At 47.1% G+C, this 23023-nt stretch overlaps 1 protein-coding gene across 9 annotated transcripts in view; it reads left to right on the plus strand.

Moving 5' to 3' along the window:
* Positions 1–23023, plus strand: part of PPFIBP1 (PPFIA binding protein 1) — a 736231-nt gene that overhangs the window by 309500 nt on the left and 403708 nt on the right. For all 9 annotated transcript variants that reach the window (XM_069228637.1, XM_069228638.1, XM_069228632.1 and 6 more), the window contains one exon: positions 1114–1268. In XM_069228637.1, coding sequence (XP_069084738.1) covers positions 1114–1268 — 155 coding nt within the window. The remainder of the gene's footprint in view (positions 1–1113; positions 1269–23023) is intronic.

Below are 23023 nucleotides of genomic sequence, written 5' to 3' on the forward strand. Positions count from 1 at the left end.
CAAGCAACAATAGCCAAATTGTCAAACTTGTAAACATTTTCTTCATGAAACAAAATTAGCCATTACACTCTACCCATATTTAATGTTTGGGAAATAGTATTTGAAATTCGAGTTTTGGAGAAACGTGGACATACACAGTGTTTACCCTATCAAACATCATGGGCACAACTACCATTGGCAAAGGTCTCAACTTTGGGACATATTGGCCTAGTCATTGATTTGGTGCCAGTGCTGCTTTGGATCAGCAAAATTTTTAAAAAAGTGCATCACCACACATGCACGCACCTACAGAATGGAATGACAAAGGTTCCATTTTCTTTTCTTTTTTTTTTATTGACCAGTTTAAGGTGGTAGGTGCATCTTATATCGGTAACTGAAATTTAAGGTGCGCAAAAGTGCTTTTGTTTGAGTCTGAGCACACGGCAGCCACCGGGCCCTCAAAATTCAGGTCAAAAACAATTGTAAGTAGCGGTTATAAAGTAAAGCCAGGTTTGGGGATGAGTTTAAAGCACGCACATGAAGGAAAGAGAAACACTGACTGCAGGGAGAAAAGCATGTGAGAGAACAGCAGATGAGGGAGCGCAGGGCAGTTGGAAGGGAGGAGAGGGGATGGGGGGAGATCCATGAGTAACACTGTTTGCTTCTCTCAAAAACTCACTACACCTGCACTAAGGAGAGATTGTTGGGAAGCATGCACTTTTACGAAGGGCTTAACCAAAAATAAAAATGTAGGTCTCTAAAAGCAAGCTGTAGAAGATTGCAAGTGAGCCAAATGATTGGTTTAAAAAAAGCTATGCTCCAGGGGAGGGACAAACACCACTTCGAGAGAGGTAGGAGCACCATCTTCGTTGTATTCAGACTCATTGAAATGAGGGAGTGATAGTATTGAAAATAAACCTGTCAAAGTTAACATTAAAAGCATTGACATCTGCATGAATTGTGCACATGTTTATGTACAGTGAATATCAGACGTGTTAACAAAGAGCTATCATGAAGTGAATAAATGGTTGGATTGATTGTTTTTAAAACTCCTGTGACATATTTAAAAACTCCGGGGATGAAAATGCTGGATTTTTATTAAAGCAATCCTTCTTTCATTCATGTTCCTCATAGGCAAGGAGGACGAAAGTGAGGAATCCATGAATTCAGGATCTGTTTCAGTGACACTGGATATGCAAAGTGTGACTGACCCAGAAAAAACACCATCTCCCACTCCATTAATCCTGTGTACTAGCCCGGAAGAACCCAACAATAATGCTGCAGAAGAGGTATTGCTCATTTTAATAGTTATGATCCCTGTAAAATGTGCCTGGATATTGGCTAAGTCAAATGTGTGAAAGTGTTTCCAAAGGTCAAAAAGATATTTGAATACATTCATTGTGTTTGCAGGTCTAAATATTTTTGTACACCATTCAGTACAAATTGTTTTGCCAAACAGCACTGTTATCATTTTGGGTGTGTTGTTGACTTAAATGTGCCTTTTTTCTCAGCAGTAAAATGAAGAAGTGCTACAATTCCCATTTGCCCACAATATGTCCTTCAAGCCCACAGTATTTGTAAAATGTTCACTGTATGACAAACGAAATTAGATTTTTGCTTTTTCATGGCTAAAAAAAATTGCAACACATTAAGAGTGCTGCATTTGCTTTTCTAGTTGTTGCATTATGTTTAATTACTGCCACAAAATGTCAGAGGCGCCAGTCAGTGCTTCAGTTTCATTTCACACAATTGTGCTTTCATTTATACGAAAAAACTCCAAACGGAGAATTATTGTTGATTACTGCCTTAGTTGTTGCTGACTACATAAAAGTTCACATCTGTAAGTACAAAGGCGACTTGGCACATCTTTTTCATATTTGCTGTGAAAGTTCACACTTCTGAAACCTACGAAGAAGAGCCATGGATGGGGAGCAAGTGATTGTGCCTCCATGTTCTCCTCTGATTCGGCTGGCTGATATTAAATAGAGCACATTTCTAATGCCTTTGATCGACTTGTAACCTGCTTGGTAAACTAATTGTGAACTGTATTAGGGTCGTGGTGGCAGCATGGCTTTTTGATCCCTCTTTCTTCTGTAATGTTCAGATTGTAGGTGGGCCTATATTTTGAGGTCAAGTCTTTCTTTTCTAATTTGCACTTTTAGACTGTTGTAAACTCACCCACCCCTCCAAATCAAATCATGGAAAGAAATCCCCAGCTCCACCTTGCTTATTGCACCTCCTCTGGGGAAGAGGAAAACTAAGAGGTATCTCTTACTCTTTTTCATGATGTTAGGTTCATGTAGATGTAGGTTGTTGTGAGACAGAGAACCAACAGAGAGGCTCTTATGCGCAGGGCTTATAATTAGTATATAACTGGACCTTCACCCAAACTTCTGAAAGCAGCAGACATAAACAACAGTTGGTATTTTATAAACATGGGCTATTTATTATGTTCGTTCAGCACACAAACCTTGTGTATCACAATTATGGAAATAGTTATAATCTCTGCAGCAATAATATAGAATAAAAATCATTAGAAAATCCAACCACATTTTATTTTACGCATCCTTACTATCTGTAATAATTGGTCTAAACTCTACCGACATCTTTGTCTATATTATCCGCTTCATATTTATGGTTTTGCATACATGATTAGTATTTTCCCTCAGTATCTTAAGTTAAGCCATGTATTATCGTTGCATATCTTTAGAAAGCTCCCAGACCTGCAGTCAGATATCAGCTCTCCAGTATTTCTCACAGTAGCCAGACTTCGTGTTTTCCCCTCCCAGATTCTTAGGTCTCTTTATACCTTTCTTCCCAGTGGTTCTCCATGGAGAGGGAGTTGCTGTGTAGTCTCTTGCATCTGCATCACTGTGTGAACAGTGCCTTAGTTGGAGACATACCCAAAGACAATCAACTGTATCAAAACATGACTCCTTGTATTTTAGATCTGCACTGGGTGACCTTGTAATGTTGCTTAATATACATAGTTCTCTGGTCAGCAGAATGAAAGTTTCTTATTCACTGCATTTATGGTATTCTTGTTAATGCAACTAATGTTAACCAGTTTATAACATATGGTGATCTTGCACACTCTGTTAGGTACTATACTATTTAGACCATTAGGTTTCTAGTCCCGTCACCTTTGACACTAAAGAGCTGATGCATTCATGTTTTTCATGCAGTTGGGCCCGAATTTATGTAAAATGCACAAGTCATCAGAAAAGCCCTCCCACTTTGACTGTTAATTTCTGTGACCTAGGATGAGCCCTGAGTTTGCTAGAGACAATGTGCATAACATCTCGTATATCAGACCATTCTGATGGTAAACATATCACATGTACTCCCATTGTCCATCATAAATTGACAGGTTGGAGATGGTTCTCACCAAGTTGCGACAGTAGAGAGCTACCAAGTGCCTTCTGTGCAGTCTGTACTGCAGGGCAGAATAAGATGTTGAATGGCGCCTTTGTCATATCAGATGAGTAGAGATCATGCTTGAACTACTGAGACTGTTAGGACAAGTTGATAGCCAGTAAGTGTTCAGAAAGTCCTGGGTGCCATGTAAGAAAGCAGTTCTTTTCAGGACTGGGGCACCTAAATGCTGCCCTGACAAGAAGACATGCGGACCATCTTGATAGTAGCAATTTTGAACAAAGCATTGAGTGAAGAATAAGAAGTCAGAACATACAGACAGATGTCTCTTAATACCTGTCTCATCGAATAAATCAGATAGTCCTGTTTCAAAATTCATTCCTCTGTAACATTACATTTGTGTGCTGGGCTTTTATTTTAAGTTGGTGTGTTCAATAATATGTCTATATATAGTAACCACCGTCCACGTTGTTTTGATGCTGGTTGCTGCCAAATATTTTACATGGCTTTAAATCAGGTGCTTACATTGTACCAGGATGATTTGTTTTGCCTTAATTGCAACAAAATTGCAGAAGCAAACCGTGAGCTTAGCGTAGGAAGTTGGCTCTGTATGTACTATTTCAAAGTAAGAAATAGCATGCACAGAGTCCAAGGGTTCCCCTTAGAGGAAAGATAGTGGCAAAAAGAGATCATTCTAATGCTCTATTTTGTGGTAGTGTGGTCGAGCAGTAGGCTTATCAAAGGAGTACTGTTAAACATTTGTTGTACACACACAGGCAATAAATGAGGAACACACACTCAGAGACAATTCCAGGCCAATAGGTTTTTGTATAGAAAAATATATTTTCTTAGTTTATTTTAAGAACCACAGGTTCAAATTTTACATGTAATACTTCAAATGAAAGGTATTGCAGGTAGGTACTTTAGGAACTTTGAATAATCAAAATAGCATACACAGTTTTCAAATAAATCACATATAGTTTTAAAACTAGACACAGTGCAATTTTCAACAGTTCCTGGGGGAGTAAGAGTTAGTTAGTTTTTGCAGGTAAGTAAACCACCTCCAGGGTTCAAGTTTGGGTCCAAGGTAGCCAACCGTTGAGGGTTCAGAGCAACTCCAAAGTTACCACACCAGCAGCTCAGGGCCGGTCAGGTGCAGAGGTCAAAGTGGTGCCCAAAACGCATAGGCTTCAATGGAGAAGGGGGTGCCCCGGTTCCAGTCTGCCAGCAGGTATTTACCTGCGTCTTCGGAGGGCAGACCAGGGGGGGTTTGTAGGGCACCGGGGGGGACACAAGTTAGCACAGAAAGTACACCCTCAGCAGCACGGGGGCGGCCGGGTGCAGTGTGCAAACACGCGTCGGGTTACCAATGGAAATCAATGGGAGACCAAGGGGTCTCTTCAGTGATGCAGGCAAGGGGGGGGGCTCCTCGGGGTAGCCACCACCTGGGCAAGGGAGAGGGCCTCCTGGGGGTCACTCCTGCACTGGAGTTCCGATCTTTCAGGTCCTGGGGCTGCGGGTGCAGAGTCTTTACCAGGCGTCGGGATCTGAGAAGCAGGCAGTCTCAGTCAGGGGGAGCCTCGGGATTCCCTCTGCAGGCGTCGCTGTGGGGGCGCAGGGGGGGCAACTCTGGCTACTCACGGTCTCGCAGTTGCCGGGGAGTCCTCCCTGAAGTGTTGTTTCTCCACAAGTCGAGCCGGGGGCGTCGGGGTGCAGAGTAGCAAGTCTCACGCTTCCGGCGGGAAACGCAAGTTGTTTTAAAGTTGTTCCTTTGTAACAAAGTTGCAGTCTTGGGTGAACAGAGCCGCTGTCCTCTGGAGTTTCTTGGTCCTTCTAGAGCAGGGCAGTCCTCTGAGGATTCAGAGGTCGCTGGTCCCTGGGGAGAGCGTAGCTGGAGCAGGGTCTTTAGAAGTGGGGAGACAGGCCGGTAGAGCTGGGGCCAAAGCAGTTGGTGTCTCGGTCTTCTTCTGCAGGGTTTTTCAGCTTAGCAGTCCTCTTCTTCTTAGGTTGCAGGAATCTGAGTTCCTAGGTTTAGGGGAGCCCCTAAATACAGAATTTAGGGGGTGTTTAGGTCTGGGAGGGCAGTAGCCATTGGCTACTAGCCCTGAGGGTGGCTACACCCTCTTTGTGCCTCCTCCCAAGGGGAGGGGGTCACATTCCTATCCCTATTGGGGGAATCCTCCATATGCAAGATGGAGGATTTCTAAAAGTAAGTCACCTCAGCTCAGGTTGCCTTAGGGGCTGTCCTGACTGGCCAGTGACTCCTCCTTGTTTTTCTCATTATCTCCTCCGGCCTTGCTGCCAAAAGTGGGGCCGTGGCCGGAGGGGGCGGGCAACTCCACTAGCTGGAATGCCCTGGGGTGCTGTAACAAAGGGGGTGAGCCTTTAAGGCTCACCGCCAGGTGTTGCAGTTCCTGCAAGGGGGAGGTGATAAGCATCTCCACCCAGTACAGGCTTTGTTACTAGCCACAGAGTGACAAAGGCACTCTCCCCATGTGGCCAGCAACATGTCTCGAGTGTGGCAGGCTGCTAAAACCAGTCAGCCTACACGGGTAGTAGGTTAAGGTTTCAGGGGGCACCTCTAAGGTGCCCTCTGGGGTGTATGTTACAATAAAATGTACACTGGCATCAGTGTACATTTATTGTGCTGAGAAGTTTGATACCAAACTTCCCAGTTTTCAGTGTACCCATTATGGTGCTGTGGAGTTCGGTCATGACAGACTCCCAGACCATATACTCTTATGGCTACCCTGCACTTACAATGTCTAAGGTTTTGCTTAGACACTGTAGGGGCACAGTGCTCATGCACTGGTACCCTCACCTATGGTATAGTGCACCCTGCCTTAGGGCTGTAAGGCCTGCTAGAGGGGTGACTTATCTATACTGCATAGGCAGTGTGAAGTTGGCATGGCACCCTGAGGGGAGTGCCATGTCGACTTACTCATTTTGTCCTCACCAGCACACACAAGCTGGCAAGCAGTGTGTCTGTGCTGAGTGAGTGGTCCCCAGGGTGGTATAAGACATGCTTCAGCCCTTAGAGACCTTCCCTGGCATCAGGGCCCTTGGTACCAGGGGTACCAGTTACAAGGGACGGCCCTTGGTACCAGGGGTACCAGTTACAAGGGACTTACCTGGATGCCAGGGTGTGCCAAGTGTGAAAACAAAAGTACAGGTTAGGGAAAGAACACTGGTGCTGGGGCCCGGTTAGCAGGCCTCAGCACACTTTCAAATCAAAACTTAGCATCAGCAAAGGCAAAACGTCAGGGGGTAACCATGCCAAGGAGGCATTTCCTTACACAATCCACCCCCCCGCCCCCATCCCCCCCCCCAAACGAAAGAGGATGAGACTAACCTTTCCCAATAGAGTCTTCATTTTCTAAGTGGAAGAACCTGGAAAGGCCATCTGCATTGGCATGGGCAGTCCCAGGTCTGTGTTCAACTATAAAGTCCATTCCCTGTAGGGAGATGGACCACTTAAACAGTTTTGGATTTTCACCTTTCATTTGTATCAGCCATCTGAGAGGTCTGTGGTCAGTTTGAACTATGAAGTGAGTACCAAAGAGGTATGGTCTCAGCTTCTTCAGGGACCAAACCACAGCAAAGGCCTCCCTCTCAATGGCACTCCGCTGCTCCCTGGGGAGTAACCTCCTGCTAATGAAAGCAACAGGCTGGTCAAGGCCATCATCATTTGTTTGGGACAAAACTGCCCCTATCCTATGTTCAGAGGCATCTGTCTGCACAATGAACTGCTTGGAGTAATCTGGAGCTTTTAGAACTGGTGCTGTGCACATTGCTTGTTTCAGGGTGTCAAAGGCCTGTTGGCATGCTACAGTCCATTTTACTTTCTTGGGCATTTTCTTGGAGGTGAGTTCTGAAAGGGCTGTCACTATGGATCCATATCCCTTCACAAACCTCCTGTAGTACCCAGTGAATCCAAGGAATGCCCTGACTTGAGTCTGGGTTTTTGGAGCTGCCCAGTCCAGAATAGTCTGGATCTTAGGCTGGAGTGGCTGAACTTGGCCTCCACCTACAAGGTGTCCCAAGTAAACCACAGTTCCCTGCCCTATCTGGCATTTGGATGCCTTGATAGAGAGGCCTGCTGATTGCAGAGCCTTCAAAACCCTCTTCAGGTGGACCAGGTGATCCTGCCAGCTGGAGCTAAAGACCGCAATATCGTCAAGATAAGCTGCACTAAAGGACTCCAAACCAGCAAGGACTTGATTCACCAACCTTTGGAAGGTGGCAGGAGCATTCTTTAAACCAAAGGGCAAAACAGTAAACTGATAATGCCCATCAGGTGTGGAGAATGCTGTCTTTTCTTTTGCTCCTGGTGCCATTTAGATTTGCCAGTACCCTGCTGTTAAGTCAAAGGTACTTAAGAATTTGGCAGCACCTAATTTGTTAATCAGTTCATCAGCCCTTGGAATGGGATGGGCATGATCTTGGTGACAGAATTAAGTCCTCTGTAGTCCACACAAAACCTCATCTCTCTCTTTCCATCTTTGGTGTGAGGTTTGGGGACTAAGACCACTGGGCTAGCCCAGGGACTGTCAGAGTGCTCAATTACTCCCAATTCCAGCATCTTGAGGACTTCCACCTTGATGCTTTCCTTAACTTGGTCAGACTGTCTGAATATTTTGTTTTTGACAGGCATGCTGTCTCCTGTGTCCACATCATGGGTACACAGGTGTGTCTGACCAGGGGTTAGGGAAAATAGCTCAGCAAACTGTTGCAGGACCTTCCTGCAGTCAGATTGCTGTTGGCCAGAGAGGGTGTCTGAATAGATCACTCCATCTACTGAACCATCTTTAGGGTTTGATGAGAGGCGATCAGGGAGAGGTTCACTCTCAGCTTCCTGGTCCTCATCTGTTACCATCAACAGATTCACATCAGCCCTGTCATGGAAGAGCTTAAGGTGGTTCATATGGATCACCCTCTTGGGGCTCCTGCTAGTGCCTAGGTCCACCAGGTAGGTGACCTGACTCTTCTTTTCTAGCACTAGGTAAGGGCCACTCCATTTGTCCTGAAGTGCCCTGGGAGTCACAGGCTCCAGAACCCAGACTTTCTGCCCTGGTTGAAATTCAGCCATTGCAACCTTTTGGTCATACCAAAACTTCTGGAGCTGTTGGCTGGCCTCAAGGTTTTTACTTGCCTTTTCCATGTACTCTGCCATCCTTGAACGTAGGCCAAGTACATAGTCCACTATGTCTTGTTTAGGCTCATGAAGAGGTCTCTCCCAGCCTTCTTTCACAAGAGCTAGTAGTTCCCTTGCAGGGTGGCCAAACAGAAGTTCAAAGGGTGAGAACCCTACTCCCTTCTGAGGCACCTCTCTGTAAGCGAACAGCAGACATGGCAAGAGGACATCCCATCTCCTTTTGAGTTTTTCAGGGAGCCCCATGATCATGCCTTTTAATGTCTTGTTGAGTCTCTCAACAAGGCCATTAGTTTGTGGATGGTATGGTGTAGTGAATTTATAAGTCACTCCACACTCATTCCACATGTGTTTCAGGTATTCTGACATGAAGTTGGTACCTCTGTCAGACACCACCTCCTTAGGAAAACCCACTCTGGTAAAAATACCAATGAGTGCTTTGGCTACTGCAGGGGCAGTAGTCGACCTAAGGGGAATTGCTTCAGGGTATCTAGTAGCTTGATCCACTACTACTAGTATGTACATGTTCCCTGAGGCTGTGGGAGGTTCAAGTGGACCAACTATGTCCACACCCACTCTTTCAAAGGGGACCCCCACCACGAAGTGGAATGAGGGGGGCCTTTGGGTGTCCACCTGTCTTACCACTGGCTTGACAGGTGGTACAGGAGACACAAAACTCCTTGACTTTCTGGGACATGTTGGGCCAATAGAAGTGGTTGACTAGTCTCTCCCACGTCTTGGTTTGTCCCAAATGCCCAGCAAGAGGAATATCATGGGCTAAGGTCAGTATGAACTCCCTAAACTCCTGAGGCACTACCACTCTCCTAGTGGCACCAGGTTTAGGATCTCTTGCCTCAGTGTAAAGGAGTCCATCTTCCCAATAGACCCTATGTGTTCCAGTTTTCTTGCCATTGGACTCTTAAGCAGCTTGCTGCCTAAGGCCTTCAAGAGAGGGACAGGTTTCTTGCCCCTTACACAACTGTTCCCTTGAGGGTCCCCCTGGGCCTAAGAGCTCAACCTGATAAGGTTCTAACTCGAGAGGCTCAGTTCCCTCAGAGGGCAGAACTTCTTCCTGAGAAGAGAGGTTCTCTTTTTGTTGTTGTGTTGCAGCTAGTTTCCCAGTTGTCTTTCCTTTTCTCTTGGTAGACTGGGCCCTTTTTCCAGGCTCCAACTCTACTTTTTCACCCTGAGCCTTGCACTGTGCCCTTGTCTTGACACAAAACAGTTCAGGAATACCCAGCATGGCTGCATGGGTTTTCAATTCTACCTCAGCCCATACTGAGGACTCCAGGTCATTTCCAAGCAAACAGTCTACTGGGATATTTGAGGAGACTACCACCTGTTTCAGGCCATTGACCCCTCCCCACTCTAAAGTTACCATAGCCATGGGATGTACTTTAGTCTGATTGTCAGCGTTGGTGACTGGATAAGTTTGTCCAGCCAGGTATTGACCAGGAGTAACCAGTTTCTCTGTCACCATGGTGACACTGGAACCTGTATCCCTCAGGCCTTTTACACTTGTCCCATTAATTAAGAGCTGCTGCCTGTATTTTTGCATGTTAGGAGGCCAGGCAGCCAGTGTGGCTAAATCCACCCCACCCTCCGAGACTAATGTAGCTTCAGTGTGACACCTGATTTGCTCTGGGCACACTGTTGATCCCACTTGGAGACTAGCCATTCCAGTGTTAGCTGGAGTGGAGTTAGAAGTGGTGCTTTTCTTGGGACAGGCCTTGTCTCCAGTTTGGTGTCCAGGCTGACTACAGCTTCGACACCAGGCCTTTTTGGGATCAAAGCTTTTACCCTTGTACCCAAAATTGTTTTGTGAAGAGGCTCTGGGCCCACCCTCCTGTGCAGGTTTTTTGGGGCCTGTAGAAGACTCTTTACTATTTTTATTTTTGGATGTCTCAACACTCTTCCCCTGGGGAGGCTTTGTGACCCCTATCTTTTGGTCACCCCCTGTATAAGTCTTGGTCACCCTAGTCTTGACCCAATGGTCCGCCTTCTTTCCCAATTCTAGGGGAGAAATTGGTCCTAGGTCTACCAGATGCTGATGCAGTTTATCATTTGAACAATTACTCAATAGGTGTTCTTTCACAAATAAATTGTACAGCCCATCATAATCATTTACACCACTGCCTTGAATCCAACCATCCAGTGTTTTCACTGAGTAGTCCACAAAATCAACCCAGGTATGGCTCGAGGATTTTTGAGCCCCCCCTGAATCTAATTCTATACTCCTCAGTGGAGAATCCAAAGCCCTCAATCAGGGTACCTTTCATGAGGTCATAAGATTCTGCATCTTTTCCAGAGAGTGTGAGGAGTCTATCCCTACACTTTCCAGTGAACATTTCCCAAAGGAAAGCACCCCAGTGAGATCTGTTTACTTTTCTGGTTGCACAAGCCTTCTCAAAAGCTGTGAACCATTTGGTGAGGTCATCACCATCTTCATATTTAGTTACAGTCCCTTTTGGGATTTTCAACATGTCAGGAGAATCTCTGACCCTATTTATGTTGCTGCCACCATGGATGGGACCAAAACCCATCTCTTGTCTTTCCCTTTCTATGGCTAGGAGCTGTCTCTCCAAAGCCAATCTTTTGGCCATCCTGGCTAACAGGAGGTCATCTTCACTGAGGCTATCCTCCGTGATTTCAGAGGTGCTGGCCCCTCCTGTGAGGGAAGCAGCATCTCTGACTATCACAGTTAGAATCAGGGATTGAGGGTCCCTGATCTCCCTAGTTAGGACTGGAAGGGGGGAATTCTCCTCCAAGTCACTACCATCGTCCTCTGGGTTGTCATCCTCAGAGGGGTTGGCTTTTTCAAACTCTGCCAAAAGCTCCTGGAGCTGTTGTTTGGAGGGTCTTAAGCCAACTGGGATTTTCTTTATTTTTCAGAGAGACCTTAGCTCCCTCATCTTAAGATGGAGGTAAGGTGTGAGGTCGAGTTCCACCACATTCTCTTCTTCACCAGGCATTATGTTTCTAAAAGTTGGAATACTTTTTAAGAATCTAAAACTATTTCTAGAACTTAATTCAAACTTTCTCAAAACTTTTAAACTCTAAAAGAAATGCTAACAGGGACTAACACAAGGCCCTAGCAGGACTTTTAAAAATTTAGAAAAATAGCACAAATTGCAAAAATCAGTTTCTAATGAAAATTTTTGGAATTTGTCGTGTGATCAGGTATTGGCTGAGTAGTCCAGCAAATGCAAAGTCTTGTACCCCACCGCTGATCCACCAATGTAGGAAGTTGGCTCTGTATGTACTATTTCAAAGTAAGAAATAGCATGCACAGAGTCCAAGGGTTCCCCTTAGCGGTAAGATAGTGGCAAAAAGAGATCATTCTAATGCTCTATTTTGTGGTAGTGTGGTCGAGCAGTAGGCTTATCAAAGGAGTCGTGTTAAGCATTTGTTGTACACACACAGGCAATAAATGATGAACACACACTCAGAGACAATTCCAGGCCAATAGGTTTTTGTATAGAAAAATATATTTTCTTAGTTTATTTTAAGAACCACAGGTTCACATTTTACATGTAATACTTCAAATGAAAGGTATTGCAGGTAGGTACTTTAGGAACTTTGAATAATCAAAATAGCATACACAGTTTTCAAATAAATCACATATAGCTATTTTAAAACTAGACACAGTGCAATTTTCAACAGTTCCTGGGGGGAGTAAGAGTTAGTTAGTTTTTACAGGTAAGTAAACCACCTACAGGGTCCAAGTTTGGGTCCAAGGTAGCCCACCGTTGGGGGTTCAGAGCAACCCCAAAGTTACCACACCAGCAGCTCAGGGCCGGTTAGGTGCAGAGGTCAAAGTGGTTCCCAAAACGCATAGGCTTCAATGGATAAGGGGGTGCCCCGGTTCCAGTCCGCCAGCAGGTAAGTACCCACGTCTTCGGAGGGCAGACCAGGGGGGTTTTGTAGGGCACCGGGGGGGACACAAGTTAGCACAGAAAGTACACCCTCAGCAGCACGGGGGAGGCCGGGTGCAGTGTGCAAACACGCGTCTGGTTTCCAATGGAAATCAATGGGAGACCAAGGGGTCTCTTCAGCGATGCAGGCAAGGGGGGGCTCCTCGGGGTAGCCACCACCTGGGCAAGGGAGAGGACCTCCTGGGGGTCACTCCTGCACTGGAGTTCCGATCTTTCAGGTCCTGGGGGCTGTGGGTGCAGAGTCTTTATCAGGCGTCGGGATCTGAGAAGCAGGCAGTCCCGGTCAGGGGGAGCCTCGGGGTTCCCTCTGCAGGCATCGCTGTAGGGGTTCAGGGGGGGCAACTCTGGCTACTCACGGTCTCGCAGTCGCCGGGGAGTCCTCCCTGAAGTGTTGTTTCTCCAAGTCGAGCCGGGGGCATCCGGTGCAGAGTAGCAAGTCTCACGCTTCCGGCGGGAAACGCAAGTTATTTTGTTGCTCCTTTGTAACAAAGTTGCAGTCTTGGGTGAACAGAGCCGCTGTCCTCTGGAGTTTCTTGGTCCTTCTAGAGCCGGGCAGTCCTCTGAGGATTGAGGTCGCTGGTCCCTGGGGAGAGCGTCGCTGGAGCAGGGTCTTTAGAAGTGGGGAGACAGGCCGGTAGAGCTGGGGCCAAAGCAGTTGGTGTCTCCGTCTTCTTTTGCAGGGTTTTTCAGCTTAGCAGTCCTCTTCTTAGGTTGCAGGAATCTGAGTTCCTAGGTTCAGGGGAGCCCCTAAATACATAATTTAGGGGTGTGTTTAGGTCTGGGAGGGCAGTAGCCAATGGCTACTAGCCCTGAGGGTGGCTACACCCTCTTTGTGCCTCCTTCCAAGGGGAGGGGGGTCACATTCCTATCCCTATTTGGGGAATCCTCCATCTGCAAGATGGAGGATTTCTAAAAGTCAGAGTCACCTCAGCTCAGGTTTCCTTAGGGGCTGTCCTGACTGGCCAGTGACTCCTCCTTATTTTTCTCATTATCTCCTCCAGCCTTGCCGCCAAAAGTGGGGCCGTGGCCGGAGGGGGCGGGAAACTCCACTAGCTGGAATGCCCTGGGGTGCTGTAACAAAGGGGGTAAGCCTTTGAGGCTCACCGCCAGGTGTTACAGTTCCTGCAAGGGGGAGGTGATAGGCATCTTCACCCAGTACAGGCTTTGTTACTAGCCACAGAGTGACAAAGGCACTCTCCCCATGTCGCCAGCAACATGTCTCGAGTGTGGCAGGCTGCTAAAACCAGTCAGCCTACACAGGTAGTTGGTTAAGGTTTCAGGGGGCAAAATTGGAACAAATTGGCCACAGCACACAGAATATATTGTCCAATCATGTGATGAGGATAAAGAATCCCTGGTGGTGCGTTGAAGGTTTAGAGGAAGTATGAGGTAAAGAGAAATCTTGAGTCTTGTTAGTAGATGGTGCCTTTATTTGTGGGTGTTAGAAATCATAATGTCATCATAGATATACAGCCAACACGTGTTTCGTCACACAAGTGACTTCATCAAGGCTGGGCCGTCCGGCCAGAGTAGTGGATAATAGTCAGCTATGTAGGCTAAAATAAGGAAAAGAAGATCTTATTGGGATAGTGAAACTAAGAGTAGTATAGCTGCCCGAGCAGCAGCAGGTGAGTTGGGTGTTGAGCACGTAGGTTGAAACAGGTATAAGAAGCCCTGATAAGCCTTGAGTCAAACCTGATCAACGTCGGATGTAGAGGCGTGGTAAGTAGTCTTGGAGCGTCTAATGGTCTACAGGCTTTGTTACTAGCCATAGAGTGACAAAGGCACTCTCCCCATGTGGCCAGCAACATGTCTCGAGTGTGGCAGGCTGCTAAAACCAGTCAGCCTACACGGGTAGTTGGTTAAGGTTTCAGGGGGCACCTCTAAGGTGCCCTTTGGGGTGTATGTTACAATAAAATGTACACTGGCATCAGTGTGCATTTATTGTGCTGAAAAGTTTGATACCAAACTTCCCAGTTTTCAGTGTAGCCATTATGGTGCTGTGGAGTTCGTGCATGACAGACTCCCAGACCATATACTCTTATGGCTACCGTGCACTTACAATGTCCAAGGCTTTGCTTAGACACTGTAGGGGCACAGTGCTCATGCACTGGTGCCCTCACCTATGGTATAGTGCACCCTGCCTTAGGGCTGTAAGGCCTGCTAGAGGGGTGACTTATCTATACTGCATAGGCAGTGTGAGGTTGGCATGGCACCCTGCAGGGAGTGCCATGTCGACTTACTCGTTTTGTCCTCACCAGCGCACACAAGCTGGCAAGCAGTGTGTCTGTGCTGAGTGAGGGGTCCCCAGGGTGGCATAAGACATGCTGCAGCCCTTAGAGACCTTCCCTGGCATCAGGGCCGTTGGTACCAGGGGTACCAGTTACAAGGGACTTACCTGGATGCCAGGGTGTGCCAATTGTAAAAAAAAAAGTACAGGTTAGGGAAAGAACACTGGTGCTGGGGCATGGTTAGCAGGCCTCAGCACACTTTCAATTCAAAACTTAGCATCAGCAAAGGCAAAAAGTCAGGGGGTAACCATGCCAAGGAGGCATTTCCTTACACTTAGTCTATAGAGAAATACCTGAAAAGTCTTAAAAGGAATCCATTGCAAGAAAAGCACATCTGAAAGTATTTGATTTTTAGGGGTTGAGCTAGTACAGATGCTGTTGATCAACGTGGTAGATAAGATAGATTAATGTCAAAAATACTGTTTTACTTTCAGCTAGACTTCCGAGGGACGTTTTGATTGTAAATGTGATCCTAATATACAGTTGATGACACATTTGTAGAAGTATTAAGGTGATGCATAAATATTTTTGAATTTCTCTGTAATACGGAGGAGTTACTTGTGATTAACAGTACTGTTAGACCTGCCACCCTTGGCATGGTTGTCCCATAACATTTGCCTTCAGACCTCTTGTTTTTGCTGACTGTTTTAGCCTTAGGACGCTGCACACTTTGCCAGTGCTAAAGTGCCTGAGTTCTTTCCCTAAAACATGGTAACATTGGCTAATACCCAATTCCCATATTTAATTTACTTGTAACTCTGTAGTAAAGTGTACCTGTGCCCAGGGCCTGTAAATTAAATGCTACTAGTGGGCATGCAGCACTGATTGTGCCACCCACTTAACTAGCACTCTAAACATGTCTCAGGCCTGCCATTTCAGAGCCTATGAGTGCAGGTTTAAACTGCCATTTCGACCTTGCAAAGTAAAGCCTTTGCCAGGCCCAAACCTTCCTTTTTAATACATATAAGTCACCCTTATGGGACGCACCGGACAGCCCAAGTGCAGGGTTCAATGTTTAAAAAAAAAATAGCACATGTACTTTCAGGTTTTACATGTCCTGGTAGTAAAAACACTTAAGTTCGTTTTTCACTACTGCAGGGCCTACCCTTCCCTTAGGATAACATTGGAATTACCTTGTTACTTTTTATAAGTGTAATTTCCAAATGGGAACAGGTAACCCCTTCATGTTTAGTGTCTCTGGAATTTCAATTTACAATCCCAATTTATGGTGAAGTCAGATTTCAAATTGCAAATCTGGAAATGCTGCTTTTAGGAGATTGTCATTTTCTTGCCTTAATCATTTCATGCCTGCAGCCTGTCTTTGGGTTACGTGGCTCTGTGTGGATGACAGCTGGGCTTTGTGTATTCCTCCTTTACAATCAAATGTAATGGGGAGCTTAGGTGCGATTGGATGTGCCATCGCTTGCAGGATGGGAGGAGGCAGGATCCAAGCCCATCCCCAGTTAAACTTGAATGGTTGTGTCCTGTATCCACACAAAGGGCTGTATGCCCCCTGTAGTTAGTCTGGAGGCAGGGCATCTAAGTGCTTTATAGGCAAGCTTCCAGAGGCTTATCCCTGCTTTAGTGGCACAACTGTGTATAAATACTGGACCTCAGACACTAATACTTCAGTACTTCTGGACCTGTGGATACTCTGCCAGAAAGAAGGTCTGGTGCTGATACAAGGACTGCAACTCTTTTGGACTGCTGCTCTGAAGGAAATGGTGTCCTGCTGTGCCTGCCTGCTGACCTGCTGCCTGCCTGCTGACCTGCTGCCTACTGTCCTCTTGCCAGAGTGAAAAGTACTCTACCTGCATCTCTTGAACCCAGAACCCAGAGTGACTCCAAGGGCTTAGTTGGCTGCCCTCCTGATCTGAAGCCTCAGGGACATAACTGCACCTAGACTCTGCCATCTGTGATTCTATCCTGCCAAGTGGTGCCACCCCAGTCCTGGACCCTTGGAAGTGGACTTAAGATGCTCTGTTAGCTTTTGCGGATCCAGCAGAAATAATACATCTCCTCTTCTGCTGGGTGACTACTCAAGCAGAACAGACGCAACTCTGCTGCGTGGAGTGGGCCTACTGTAAAAACCCAGATCACATTGCAGCCCTTTGGAACTGCTGCATCGCCCCTAGTGTGCATTGCATCCTCTGCACAGGCCCTCGCATCCCTCATCGACTGCAGCCTCAACGGCGACGCTGCACTCCACCTTGCAGCTCTTTGGAACCAATGCATCATCCCCAGCTGTGCGTCACACCCTCGAAGCCAGACATCACATCACAAGCCCTGTGGATGGGATTTTCGATGACTCATGCCCTCCCATTGCAGCCTTGCCACATCTCAGAACCAATGCATCACTTCGGCTGCGTAACACCTCTTCATGTATCCTCACAATGCTTCGAAAACGAGAATGTAGGGTACTTTGTTCAGCAGGCATAACTGGCTCCCTGTAGCCGGCCCACGCACCATTATGGTAGGCCTGAACTTGTGACTTTGTTCCACTCCGGCGCGACCCGATATCCAGAGTTGTTGCTTTGTGCTTTTTGGCTCTAGTTTTGCACAGATCTTTAAAATTGAATATCTCTAGTACTACTGTTTAGATTTTTGTTGTTTTTGTCTTGTTCTGTTTATTAAAGAAAGCTCCTTTTTCCTAATTATGGGTCCTTTTTGTGTGTTTCTCACTTTGTTTATTTTAGAAGTGTATATATTTTACACATTACCTCTAAGTTGAGCCTGACTGCTCTAATTTAGGGTTGGCTTGTGCCTCACCCTAACAAGGGTTGTGGTTGCAGCTTGACCAGTGCTTACTCCCCAGTCAACCAACAACCCAATTTCTTGTAAGTTCTATGTACAAGGGGTTTCCCAAATATAGTCTACTAGTAGAAATATGGAGAAAGGCAAAATATAACAGAAGTCTGGCAGACCATACATTCAAATTTTGTATTCGCTCAATGTGTCTCAAAATGTCTTAATCAGTATAATGTCAAAAACTTGTTTATGCAAAGATAAACATAGGAGTGGTAATATATACCAGACAATTAAATTTAGTTGAAAACCAGAATCCGCTCAATAGACTACAACTTTTTAACCCCTTTGATGTGATGGGCAAACAGTGACCTGACTGGTTCGTCCACTGCACTAAATGAGAAAATACTTATGGTGTATGCACCAAAAGGATTTTAAGATTGGGGTCCGAGGATGCACTTCTCTCGTGTCCCCGGTGTTTTTTCTTTTTTGTTTCCAAGATCGGTGTGAGGCACTGCATGCTTGCATCACACTGAAAGTCAGACTGCCATCAATCACCAACTGGATTCACTGTGATTGATGATTGGGGCCTTTCTCAGCACCCCCAAACTCCCCACCACCGAACCAGGCAGGACAGTGTTGTCCCCTTTTTAGTTTTTCCTCTCCCTTGAGGATCCCCTAGGAGGGGTCTATTTACTAAACTTTTGGGAGGAGGGAAACAGGCCCACAGGCATGGGCAAGTGCCCACCCCAATAAAAAAAAAAAAAAAAAGCAAAACCTATGCGCCCCTACCCCTCCCCCCCCCCCCCTTCCCACTGCACCCCCGCCTCCCCACTGCACCCCCGTCCCATGGGGCTAGTCAGACTACATACTTTGGCTACCCAAATCAGGGGTGATATCTCACATAATTTTAAAGTAATATTGTGGCAGGACTTATCTAATGCCTAATGGCATTCTCTTGGTTGAGGTAGACTGACCTCCTGAGTTTGTTATAAAAGTCCCAGGGGGAGGGTATAATATTACCAACCTTTTCTGTTCTTGTTCTTGAAGAAGGTAAATAAGCACATGCCAAAGAATCGGCTCTTGCACAAGCCCCAGCATTATATTGCAATCAGGCAGACTAGGATTAAGACTCACTTTATCACATTATGCCTATAAGGTCCAGCCCGTAAGTGTAACCACAGTACCCTATTAAACATGAAGCTAAACACCCAGTTAGGGAAAATCTATCACAATTAGAGTATCAAGGTGCCATTGAACCTTTCTCTACTTTGAATTATCCTTTATTTCTTGTAGCTAAACCAGATCATCCCTGTCATATAGTTTTAGACTATAGAGATTTACACTGTGACACCAGGACTTTTACTATACAAAATTCACACAGCACAGTCTTGATATAGTGAGAAAGTACCCGTGTGCGCCGGTATGTGGTGGTGTTCGGCTCCGCGTGGGGTCAACCGTGCCAGAAGTGACATGAGTTCTTTTCTTTCCACGCCAGTCCGCACATCCAGAGAAAAGCTACCCCCAGTCACTTCTTGACTGACCTTTTTTGAACTTTTGTTGATGATTTTTTTTTAGACTATCTCCTGGTGTGGCCGGGATATCTACAAAGGCGGCTGATTTTAAGCCCTGTGGTGCCTGTCACTGGCAAATGACTGTAGCAGACCTACACTGCATCTGCTTCTGGTGTTTCAGTCCGGACTACGACACCAAGATTTGCGTCTTTTGTCATGCCATGCACCCCAAGGCCTTGATCCTTCAAGCTCCGTGTTGCACGTCAAGCGACACTGCAACAGTCTTAATCCAAGTTGAGCGGAAGCTGTCAAGCTCCCTCGCAGAGGCATCGATCTTAGTCGCTGTTGTCCCATTCAGATAAATCCCACAATAAAAAGAAAAGCAAGAAGTCGAGGAGGTCTTCGCTTTGGCACTGTCTGTCAGTGATCTGTTGAGATGAGAGAATGTCTCCATTTGAGACCTGGCACCGTGGTTGAGTCTTTGTCTAAGCCATCTCCGCGCCTCCCTGAGCTTCCTGGAGCCAGGGCGACCCCGCCCAACTGTGAGTTTTATGAGGTCATGCACCTCATATTTGGGCAGTCCATCCCTGCAGGTGCGCCCTCACCCCCTGCAGGTTCAGGAGGAACCCCTGCTGGTTTTCTGCAGGTAGGTTCGCCCTTGGTGCCAGTCTGGTCGATCCAGACCGATGTCTGTCGAGCCACCTCAACCTTTCCAAATGTCAACATCCCTGGGACCACCAACAGACCTCACCCATTCTTATCCCTGACTCGGACACAGAGCTGGATGGGCATTGCCGGACGCTGGCTACACCATTTCCTCCAGGCAGGAGCCTGAGCCCCATTCCTATCGACTAGAACTTGGGGAAGATTGGGATGGGCCACTGGATCCTTTTGAATACCAGACCCTAGACTGCAATGTGGGCACCGGAATGAGGATTTGACTGATACCTCCCCTGATACTGGCTTTGTGTCTCCTCCTACCGTGGTTACGGAGGAGGGAGCCTCATTTGCTGTGGTAGTGAGAAAGGCGGTGGAGTTCCTGGACTTAAGGCTGCCCTTTGTGCCTTTCAAGTTAACATTTTGAGGGAGGCGCTTCAGCTGGGAGTCACCCCATCCGAACTGCTACTCCCCTTTAATGAAGTCCTCATGGACATCCCACTTGGGGCCTGGTCCAGTCCTACACAGTGGCTCCTGTGAACATGACAATAGCCCTCCAACATCGCCATGCACATGAACACACAAAGCCACACTGTGACTTTCCCCACATTCAAAGACCCTCCACAGACCTCTCACAAGTGCATCTCTCATCATGCAGATCTCCGACACAGTCTTCCTTACATACACCATGTAGGAAGTTGGCTCTGTATGTGCTATTTCAAAGTAAGGAATAGCATGCACAGAGTCCAAGGGTTCCCCTTAGAGGTAAAATAGTGGTAAAAAGAGATAATACTAATGCTCTATTTTGTGGTAGTGTGGTCGAGCAGTAGGCTTATCCAAGGAGTAGTGTTAAGCATTTGTTGTACATACACATAGACAATAAATGAGGTACACACACTCAGAGACAAATCCAGCCAATAGGTTTTTATATAGAAAAAAATATCTTTCCTTAGTTTATTTTAAGAACCACAGGTTCAAATTCTACATGTAATATCTCATTCGAAAGGTATTGCAGGTAAGTACTTTAGGAACTTTAAAGCATAAAAATTGCATGTATACTTTACAAGTTATTGACAAATAGCTGTTTTAAAAGTGGACACTTAGTGCAATTTTTCACAGTTCCTAGGGGAGGTAAGTATTTGTTAGGTTAACCAGGTAAGTAAGACACTTACAGGGCTTAGTTCTTGGTCCAAGGTAGCCCACCGTTGGGGGTTCAGAGCAACCCCAAAGTCACCACACCAGCAGCTCAGGGCCGGTCAGGTGCAGAGTTCAAAGTGGTGCCCAAAACACATAGGCTAGAATGGAGAGAAGGGGGTGCCCCGGTTCCGGTCTGCTTGCAGGTAAGTACCCGCGTCTTCGGAGGGCAGACCAGGGGGGTTTTGTAGGGCACCGGGGGGGACACAAGTCCACACCGAGATTTCACCCTCAGCAGCGCGGGGGCGGCCGGGTGCAGTGTAGAAACAAGCGTCGGGTTTTCAATGTTAGTCTATGAGAGATCTCGGGATCTCTTCAGCGCTGCAGGCAGGCAAGGGGGGGATTCCTCGGGGAAACCTCCACTTGGGCGAGGGAGAGGGACTCCTGGGGGTCACTCCTCCAGTGAAAGTCCGGTCCTTCAGGTCCTGGGGGCTGCGGGTGCAGGGTCTCTCCCAGGCGTCGGGACTTTAGGTTCAAAGAGTCGCGGTCAGGGGAAGCCTCAGGATTCCCTCTGCAGGCGGCGCTGTGGGGGCTCAGGGGGGACAGGTTTTGGTACTCACAGTATCAGAGTAGTCCTGGGGTCCCTCCTGAGGTGTTGGATCGCCACCAGCCGAGTCGGGGTCGCCGGGTGCAGTGTGGCAAGTCTCACGCTTCTTGCGGGGAGCTTGCAGGGTTCTTTAAAGCTGCTGGAAACAAAGTTGCAGCTTTTCTTGGAGCAGGTCCGCTGTCCTCGGGAGTTTCTTGTCTTTTCGAAGCAGGGGCAGTCCTCAGAGGATGTCGAGGTCGCTGGTCCCTTTGGAAGGCGTCGCTGGAGCAGGATCTTTGGAAGGCAGGAGACAGGCCGGTGAGTTTCTGGAGCCAAGGCAGTTGTCGTCTTCTGGTCTTCCGCTGCAGGGGTTTTCAGCTGGGCAGTCCTTCTTCTTGTAGTTGCAGGAATCTAATTTTCTAGGGTTCAGGGTAGCCCTTAAATACTAAATTTAAGGGCGTGTTTAGGTCTGGGGGGTTAGTAGCCAATGGCTACTAGCCCTGAGGGTGGGTACACCCTCTTTGTGCCTCCTCCCAAGGGGAGGGGGTCACAATCCTAACCCTATTGGGGGAATCCTCCATCTGCAAGATGGAGGATTTCTAAAAGTTAGAGTCACCTCAGCTCAGGACACCTTAGGGGCTGTCCTGACTGGCCAGTGACTCCTCCTTGTTATTCTCATTATTTTCTCCGGCCTTGCCGCCAAAAGTGGGGCCTGGCCGGTGGGGGCGGGCAACTCCACTAGCTGGAGTGTCCTGCTGGGTTGGCACAAAGGAGGTGAGCCTTTGAGGCTCACCGCCAGGCGTGACAATTCCTGCCTGGGAGAGGTGTTAGCATCTCCACCCAGTGCAGGCTTTGTTACTGGCCTCAGAGTGACAAAGGCACTCTCCCCATGGGGCCAGCAACATGTCTCGGTTTGTGGCAGGCTGCTAAAACTAGTCAGCCTACACAGATAGTCGGTTAAGTTTCAGGGGGCACCTCTAAGGTGCCCTCTGTGGTGTATTTTACAATAAAATGTACACTGGCATCAGTGTGCATTTATTGTGCTGAGAAGTTTGATACCAAACTTCCCAGTTTTCAGTGTAGCCATTATGGTGCTGTGGAGTTCGTGTTTGACAGACTCCCAGACCATATACTCTTATGGCTACCCTGCACTTACAATGTCTAAGGTTTTATTTAGACACTGTAGGGGTACCATGCTCATGCACTGGTACCCTCACCTATGGTATAGTGCACCCTGCCTTAGGGCTGTAAGGCCTGCTAGAGGGGTGTCTTACCTATACTGCATAGGCAGTGAGAGGCTGGCATGGCACCCTGAGGGGAGTGCCATGTCGACTTACTCGTTTTGTCCTCACTAGCACACACAAGCTGGCAAGCAGTGTGTCTGTGCTGAGTGAGAGGTCTCAAGGGTGGCATAAGACATGCTGCAGCCCTTAAAGACCTTCCTTGGCATCAGGGCCCTTGGTACTAGAAGTACCAGTTACAAGGGACTTATCTGGATGCCAGGGTCTGCCAATTGTGGATACAAAAGTACAGGTTAGGGAAAGAACACTGGTGCTGGGGCCTGGTTAGCAGGCCTCAGCACACTTTCAATTGTAAACATAGCATCAGCAAAGGCAAAAAGTCAGGGGGCAACCATGCCAAGGAGGCATTTCCTT

Source organism: Pleurodeles waltl, chromosome 4_1, assembly GCF_031143425.1.
Source record: "Pleurodeles waltl isolate 20211129_DDA chromosome 4_1, aPleWal1.hap1.20221129, whole genome shotgun sequence".
Classification (NCBI taxonomy): domain Eukaryota; kingdom Metazoa; phylum Chordata; class Amphibia; order Caudata; family Salamandridae; genus Pleurodeles; species Pleurodeles waltl.